Raw genomic sequence first — 8,265 nt, 5'->3', positions numbered from 1 at the left:
CCGCCCCCGCCCCTCCCGAGGCCGGCAGGGCAGCCAAGCTCTTCGCTGCCGCTAAGCCAGTTAGGGCCCCCCGGCTGAGGTGGCACAGGGGTGGCTCCCGTTCAGGAGACACAGCCCCTGAGGTCCTTCCCCGCAGGTTCTGACTGATTGTTTCGGGTCCTCTGAGTCAGCATCTGCTTCCCTTTGTCCACAGGAGTGGGGAATAACAACGATGGGACTCTGGTTCTTGGTGCCACAAACATCCCATGGGTGTTGGACTCGGCCATTAGAAGGAGGTGAGTCTCCCCGGTAGGAGAAGCCAGGGTCTTTCCCCTGACCTGTCTCGAGGCTTCTCCCTGTCTGCATGGTGAGCAGCCGAGTGCAGCCAGCTCTGTGAGCCCGCTGTCCCTCTTCATTAAGACTCCTCCATCTGCTCTCAAGTCCAGCCGTGTGCTTGGCTCTCTAGGTTTGAAAAGCGGATTTACATCCCGTTGCCGGAGGAGGCGGCCCGTTCCCAGATGTTCCGGTTGCATCTGGGTAGCACGCCACACAGCCTCACGGACGCCAACATCCAGGAGCTGGCCCGGAAGACAGAGGGCTACTCGGGCGCAGACATCAGCATCATTGTGCGGGACTCCCTCATGCAGCCTGTGAGAAAAGTTCAGTCAGCAACACACTTCAAAAAGGTGAGTGAGCCCGCAGGCATTGGTTAGAAATTGTCGCAGGGAAGGGGACAGCAGCTGACATTCGTGGGTCTCCTGGAGCACCAAGGGCAAATGCAAAATGAACCCTTTGGCTGCAGGGCCCGGACAGGGTTGTCCCTGCTCTCCCCTCCCCTGCAGTTCTTCCTGCCTGACCATCTCAGATTGTGTGAGCCGAGGGGACGGCACCGTGGTCCCCGCTGCCACCCCCGCCGTCAGCACTGTGCTGTGTGTGGTGGGTACAAAATCCCACACCGTAAGGAGGAACTCCGTTCACACAGAGGGTCTCTGTCAAGTGGCTGCCAAGGGTCCTACTGTGCACCTGGCCTCTTTCTAGATGCTAGGGAGACATTTGTAACTGACCACAGCAGACAGAATCCCTGCCCTCCAGGAGCCTCTTCTAGAGGGTGAGACAGCGAATAAACAAAACAGACTCATTTCTCAGAGGGTGGCGAGGGGGGAGCTGGAGCAGGGAAGGGAGGTCTGAGATTTGGGGGCAGAGGGGCAGGTTGCACTCTTAAAGGATAAGCCACACTGGGTGCCATTCAAGTTGACGAAGGTGAGGGGATGAGCCTTCAGACACTTGGGAGATTGGGCCAATGGAGAGATTCCGGGTGGAAAAACATTTTTGATGCCACTGCGTTGGTGGTGAGATTTGAGTGAATGAGGAAGAGGAAGGTATCAAGGCATTTGGGGCCACACAGTGAGATTCTGGAGGACAGTGGCTGGAATAGCATGCCATTCACCAGCCTCTGAGTCGGACTTCCAGCCGCTGGGACCACTCGGCCTGAGAGTCGTGAAGGAGCCTTTCCCTCCTCAGACTAACGACCTAGAAATCCAGGCACTTGTTCACACCCTGCCCTCACCTTCTCTTCAGGACTCAGAAACCTGCGGTGTCCTGCCCCTTCTCCAGAAGCCAGCCAATCACACGCCTGTTTCTTCCAGGTCTGTGGCCCTTCGCGCACCAACCCTAACATTATGACGGATGACCTCCTGACCCCATGCTCTCCAGGGGACCCAGGGGCCATGGAGATGACTTGGATGGATGTCCCTAGTGACAAACTCCTAGAGCCTGTGGTTTGCATGGTAAGTGGCCAGCTGGCAGAGAGGACTGCACAGCCCGGAAAACGGAGGGCTTGCGTCCAGGAATAAAAATGAGCTTCTCCCCTTTTCTTTCCGAGGCTGTTGTGGCTCCTAAACAGAGAATGGCCTTTGGGGCTCTGAGTAGCTGGGGCTTCTGCTGTTAGACACAGTCCTCACTCAGTCCCAGGATGGGAGCCGTAGAAGCCAGCCCTAGCCGGGTTAGCTCAGTGGATAGAGCATTGGCCTGGGGGCTGAAAGGTCACAGGCTCAATTCCAGTCAAGGGCACGTACCTCAGTTGCAGGCTCGATCCCTTGCCCCAGTTGGGGTGCTTGCAGGAGGCAACCACTTGATGTGTCTTTCTCACATAGATGTTTCTCTCTCTGTGTCTCTCCCCGTCCTTTCCACTCTGTCTAAAATTCAATGGGAAAATTATCCTCGGGTGAGGATAAAAAAAAAATAGTGCCCTAACCGGTCTGACTCAGTGGATAAAGCGTCGGCCTGTGGACTGAAAGGTCCCAGGTTCGATTCCGGTCAAGGGCATGTACCTTGGTTGCGGGCACATCCCCAGGAGGGGGTGTGCAGGAGGCAGCTGATCGATGTTTCTCTCTCATCAATGTTTCTAACTCTCTATCCCTCTCTCTTCCTCTCTGTAAAAAAATCAATAAAATATATATATTTTTAAAAATAGTGAAGGCCAGGTGATACAACTGCCTCATTCCATGGGTTTGGCTTGTTTTGTACACAGAAGGAACCAGCAAATGCATGTCAGCCTGGTGTGATTTGATGCAGTTGCCCAGGCAGCCTCTCCTGGCTAGTCCTCACCTCCTTATCCTGGCGTTGCCCATTCTGATGGCAGGTGTCTGCCTTTGCAGCGGGTGTGGGCGTGCAGGTAGAAAGAGCTGCTCCCGGGAGTTAGATGGCGGGAGCTTAGGTTCCCTGGGGCTGGCGGCAGGCCCATCTGGAACCGACAGAAACTGCCCCAGGAGGAAGAGCATCTCTCAGGGGAGGCTTTCAGGCAGAAGCCAGGCTGCCAGAGGGAAGGCTGCATTTGGGGCTGAGGCTGACCTCCACCCTCGACTGCATGGATCTGCGACGCTGGGAGGCCGAGGACGTGAGGCCGGCCACTCCTCAGCTGCATGCTTTTGTCTTTGCAGTCGGACATGCTCCGGTCTTTGGCCACCACCCGGCCCACCGTGAATGCAGATGACCTCCTGAAAGTGAAGAAATTCTCAGAGGACTTTGGACAGGAGAGTTAAAAGCTTTTCATTCTGGTGATGGTGACGGAGGGAGGTTGATGGCGGTAAATTCATGCACTCCTCATGTCGGTGGCCAGACAGGGCTGCAGGGCTCGTCCTAAAATCACTCCGTGTCCCCTGGGCTGTCTGGCCGCCAGCCAAGGAGCAGGAAGGAAGGGGCTCCCGGCCGCAGAGATGCAGAAGCACATCCGGCAGCGGGTGGAATACTGGCTCTTCCTACTTCCTCCTCCTCTTCTGGATGCTCACCACTCCTTGTCCTGACACTCCATGTTTGTTTTTAAAGCCTTTTTTGTTCCTCTAAATTAATGCTGCTTGGATTTTCGTCTTGTTTATAAATAAAGTCAAAATCACCTGGAGCATCACGGAGTGGGAGCAGCCGAGCAGTGGGGTTGGTGCAGCAGACCTGCGAGCCCCCATGGCCCGTTCCTTTTAGACCCAAGTGTCGCTCCTTGTGAACTGAATGGCTGATGCCCTGGAACCCTAGCCCAAGCTGTGCCTGTAAAGGCCAAGAGTAAAGCCAAGCCATCCGCACACTCCCAAGTCGCCATCCCGGGCCCTGTTCCTCCCTGCAGGAGGAGAGGGGCCTGTGAACACCAAGCTGTGCACGTCAGAAGGAGTGAAGGCAGTCAGGCGGGTCTCACTGCTGCCTCTTCCCTCTGAATGTGAGAACATGAACCCAGCCACCGCCCGGGTCCCTGTCCTGGAAGTGGGCTAATAAATCCTTTTCCCTTCTTGAGCCACCTGAGTGATTTCATCTTTGACTCTTGGGCTCTTGGAAGGTAATGCTTGCTTCCAATAGAAAGACCTAGTCTTCTCTGCTGTCTTTTCTTCAGCAGAGTAGGAAGTAGGAATGTCGCCACTGTGCCGAGGCCTAGATGCCAGTCAGGTTCCTGAGACCTGTCTTCCCCCGGGGCCTCAAAAGTGTGGCCAGGGGTGTTTGAGGGACTCGGGCAGTTGTTCCTGTTGTCCAGCCTCCCGAGCAGAGTCTCAAACTGGGAGGCCTGTGGGCCAGATGTGGCCTGCAGCTGTTTGCTCTGCTGCCAACATTTAAAACTCAAGAGTAGACACAAAAATTCTAGTTAGGTAATGCTGGGCCTGTGTCCCCAGGAGGCCACATATCAGCTGCAGCCGAGCAGGGGCGGCCCTATTCAGTTGTCACATGCTGTGCGTTCACCATCCCCAGGTGGCCTGCTCACACATTTGCATCGCCTGCCTGGCCCGATTGACTTTGTCAGACACCCGAGTCTCCAGAGCTGGCAGCCCTGGAAATGCTGTCTGACGGAGCAGACGCAGTAATGGCTGTCACGTTGACCATGAGATACGAACATGCAGAAAAGGCCTGGCTCGGGTTGTTCAGCCTTCCTCCTCCGTTCCCCCTCCACCCCCACGGGACTCTTCAAACCCGAATGGTCCAGAACTGAGTATGTGGCCAACTCTTAGATCGTGTTAGCCTTGCACTGTGGTGTTCCTTTCATCTGGTTAGGAGTGTCTGCTGAATTCAGCTAATTTCTTTCCTCCCCCCGCCCCCCTCCTGCTAATTCTTAAAGTGTCTGCTGAGTTGAGCCTTCTTACCTCATTTTTATGTTTCTTGAAGGCTTGGGCTTGGTGCTCCTCTCCATTGCTACTGAGTTAGCCTCGCTACCTGGAGCGCCAGCCAGCCTGACCTCCAGATGACACTTACACAGCAACTGTGACTGGAATTTTTGTTGCTTGCTCTGGAGTTCCCACATATATACTTCTTGGTTAGTTATGTGCTCTCAGCCAGCCATTATGTTTGTAAATGCTGGCCTAGAAGCCAGGATAAGACACTGCCCCCTGCCTGTACTGTTTTATTTTAACTTTGTGTGTAGTCGTATTTTATTACTCTATCTCCTTTACCTTTACTTGAATCAGAAGGTCCTTGCCCTTCCCCCCTTTTTTTAAACCTGCTTCCTCATTTCCTCTGTTGGACACCTAGACGAGTCACAGTTCATCTCATAGCTGTAGTCACAGCTTTCACAGACACCCCCTGAGGCTGAACTAACTCGGACTGATGCTGTGGCCTCGGTCTCTGTTAATCATGGCGCATGTGTGCAGAGGAATTTCCTCCCCTAAATGCTCCCTCTGAAATCCACTGCTTCCCTACCTGGAATTCTGTTCTAAACCTTCTACCTACATTGGCTTTCACTGTGGAAGTTGATTTTCTAAAACTCAGCTCCAGGTGCCGATTTGTGTGTGAGGTTTTGTGGCTAATACAGCTGCCTCAGGTGGAAGAGATTTTCTTCATTGGAAATGCAAGGATTTGCCTTTGGGTTGTAGTGTTTTACTAAGAACTGTTAACCTCAGAGCTCTGTATGGAGGCATCCGAATGTTTGTTTTTTTTAATTAATTTGAGAGAGAGGACGGGGGAGAGAGAAACTTTGACTTGTTGTTCCACTTATTTATGCATTCATTGGTTGCTTCTTGTATGTGCCCTCACCAGAGATGGAACCAGCAACTTAGAAGTATCAGGATGTTGCTCTAACCAGTAGAGCTACCTGGCCAGCGCCCAGAATGTTCTGAGGCCACTCTGCAGCAGTCTCTGAACATTGTCTGAGGGAAAGGGGGTCACTGAATTCGTTTTTCTAAGGACATGTTTTCAGTATTGAGAGCTTTCTACAGACTTCCCCAATGGCTGAGTGCCTGACTTCACCTCGGGGTAGTGCTAAGTCCTGTTCCTTCCAGAGTTTAATGCACAGAGAGCCAGTTCACTTTTGCGTGGCCTCATAGGCCCCCAGACTCAGCCTGTTGAGAAAAAGCCTTAGAGGAGAGTTCTGTAAGGAGGGTTCGTTTTATTAATGATGGAGAAGCCATCATTCATTCTCTCTAAACAACTTACTGGACTTCTTACTACATGGGCATTTGGACTTTGAGGACTTTGGTAAGAGTATTAACGATGCAAAACAACATAAAAATGAGGTAAGCCAACCTAAAGAAACAAATTCCTTCACCTCTGACAACATCTTAAGGTTAAACACTGGTCAGTCATCATTATGCTAATTTATTTTTCCAAAGTAAGTGTGGTGACCAGGAAGCACAAGTTCTTTCTACTCAAATTGTGATGGGAAGAGGCTCATTGGCCTCCCCCAAAGAACAAGCCAAGTATCAGCTGCCCAAGAAATCTCAGCAGAAAAGTCCTCCCCAGGTCTGTTAAAGGTGAAAGGCAAAAGGTGGAAGCCTAAACTATCTGCATGTGTCAATGTGTGTGGGTACTCATTTATTTTAATACTAGAGGCCCAGTGCACAACATTCATGCACTGGGGGGGGGGGGGGGGGGGGCTAAGCCTGACTTGCACCCTCTCGCAGCCTGACATCCCGAGGGGTCCTTAGCACTGCTGCCGAGGCGGGAGAGGCTCCCACCACCGCTGCGCTCACCAGCTGTGAGCCCAGCTTCTGGCTGAACAGCGCTCCCCCTGTGAGACCGCACTGACCACCAGGGGGCAGCTCCTGCACTGAGCGTCTGCCCCCTGGTGGTCAGTGCGCATCATAGCAACTGGTCATTCTGCATATTAGGGTTTTATTATATACGATTCTCGGTAAACACTTCCATGAACTGGGGCCATTCTGCCTGTGTTTACTTCCACAAGCACACTGGTGTCCAATGCAAAGGACTTGAGGTAAGACACAGAAATCCCTTGTAAAATAAGAATTTGGTAAATAAAGTCAATCACAGCCTTAATCTGCATTTTTGAACACGGCTTTCAGATATTCGGGACCTACATTTATTACCAAATCTTGGCTTTGGGAATTGATGGCACAGGTCTTATGAAGTCATGTCTACTGAGAGTGGTTATTGCCCCATTCATCTTCCATACAAAATTATCAGGAAATGTCCATTCTTTCAGGGGAGTTAGTTTTCTTCTCAAGTGGAAGGCAGTATTTTATAGCTCAACCTGGAGCAATCGTTTTTAACATCTTCCTCCAACTCGGTTCAGCATGCTTCGGAAGTCCATTGTTTTGTGTCGGAGGCAAGTCAATGCCAAGTAAGACAAGCCTGGCTCAAAGCTGAAGTGTTTGTGTCCTGGTTTTCAGAATCCTCGGGAAAGGTTTAGTCATTCACCTCCATCCAATGGATGTTTGTAAATGTCTTGCTATCCATTTTGTCAATGAACAGGCAGCCCTGCAAGTGGTCCATCTCGTGCTGGATGATGCGTGCTGCCCACCCACTGGCCTGCCACACCACCTGCTCTCCTCTGGGGTCCAGCCCTGCAAAGGAAGTTACAGTCTGGGTGAGGACATGCTGAACTGCATCACTCTCAGCCTCCTTACCACCTTCCCTTGCCCCTGGATGTTCCTGTTCACAAGAGGCAACATCAGAAGGGAACTCGGCACCTCTTATCCTCCTAGAAAAGGTGCCCCACGTCTGCCAGTTACCAAGTAGTCAACTTAGTTCCCAACTCTAACAGGTAGGTTGCTGGGCTTCCTATGTGATCTTCCTGATAAGGTGCTTCTCTCCTGAACACTCCTCCCACCTCTGAAGTATTGCTGTTCGCTTTCGATTCCTAACAAAAAGTACTCCAGCTTGGTGCAATATAAAGTAAGGGAGACCACTGACTTTCTGACCCTCATGGACCAAGTGGCTTGCTCAGGAGGAACAATCATCACAACCCCAGCAAAGAACCACATTCCACAAAACATCCTGGTATGACAGGCCGGGAATGGGTGTCACCTTCACCCTGGGCTGGGCTGGGCAGGGCAAGAGGTCCCATTTCTCCCGCTCCACATGACAGATCTAATCTGGGGCAGAAGAATGTGTGACAGACAGAGGGGGCCAGGACACAGAGCAGAGGACCAGCCGTGAGGAAACAGCGGCACCGGGCCATCCTAACACCCCCACTCTACCTCCCACCCCGGCTCCTCCACTTGAGCTGGCTGTGCCCCAGTCTGTTAGTCCTGAGTCCCGTCACTTCCCAGATCCTGTCCTTTGTTCACGCCGGGAAGTTCCGCTGATCAGCCATCAACGTATCTGCACCTGAACTGGAGCTTTACAGAAACTTTCCTGGATCCGAGGCCGCCGCCTCCACAGGCAGAAGAGACACAAGCGCTTCCCCAGCTGCCCCAGGGTCCCTGCCACCCCGCACCTGAGATCTGCACGGCCTGGAAGCGGGGCACGTAGGCCAGGAAGCCGGCGACGCTCTCGCAGCCCTCGGGGAACGTGACCAGGCGGCTGTCCAGCACCCGCAGGCTGGGGTTCACGAACACGCGCAGGGGGAAGGGCTCCATCTGG

At 52.8% G+C, this 8,265-nt stretch overlaps 2 protein-coding genes across 2 annotated transcripts in view; one reads left to right on the top strand and one right to left on the bottom strand.

Annotated features, from left to right (window-relative positions):
- The window catches only part of VPS4A (vacuolar protein sorting 4 homolog A (S. cerevisiae)), an 11,148-nt gene extending 7,392 nt beyond the window's left edge, over window positions 1–3,756 (top strand). Inside the window, exons 8-11 of the mRNA XM_014529147.1 lie at window positions 194–275; window positions 446–665; window positions 1,626–1,766; window positions 2,919–3,756. Coding sequence (XP_014384633.1) covers window positions 194–275; window positions 446–665; window positions 1,626–1,766; window positions 2,919–3,020 — 545 coding nt within the window. The 3' untranslated portion in view covers window positions 3,021–3,756. The remainder of the gene's footprint in view (window positions 1–193; window positions 276–445; window positions 666–1,625; window positions 1,767–2,918) is intronic.
- A 2,961-nt stretch (window positions 3,757–6,717) lies between these two features.
- Window positions 6,718–8,261, bottom strand: PDF (peptide deformylase (mitochondrial)). The gene is made up of 2 exons (XM_005881206.2): window positions 8,120–8,261; window positions 6,718–7,244 (listed from the first exon to the last, which is right to left on the bottom strand). The coding sequence occupies exons 1-2, from the start codon at window positions 8,259–8,261 to the stop codon at window positions 7,087–7,089; spliced, it is 300 nt and encodes a 99-aa protein (XP_005881268.1). The 3' UTR covers window positions 6,718–7,086.
- Between the last annotated feature and the right edge of the window lie 4 nt (window positions 8,262–8,265).

This window comes from Myotis brandtii, unplaced genomic scaffold (assembly GCF_000412655.1).
Source record: "Myotis brandtii unplaced genomic scaffold, ASM41265v1 scaffold670, whole genome shotgun sequence".
Taxonomy (NCBI): domain Eukaryota; kingdom Metazoa; phylum Chordata; class Mammalia; order Chiroptera; family Vespertilionidae; genus Myotis; species Myotis brandtii.
Note: the sequence above shows the minus strand (reverse complement) of the source record. Positions and strands in the feature narration are given on the sequence as shown.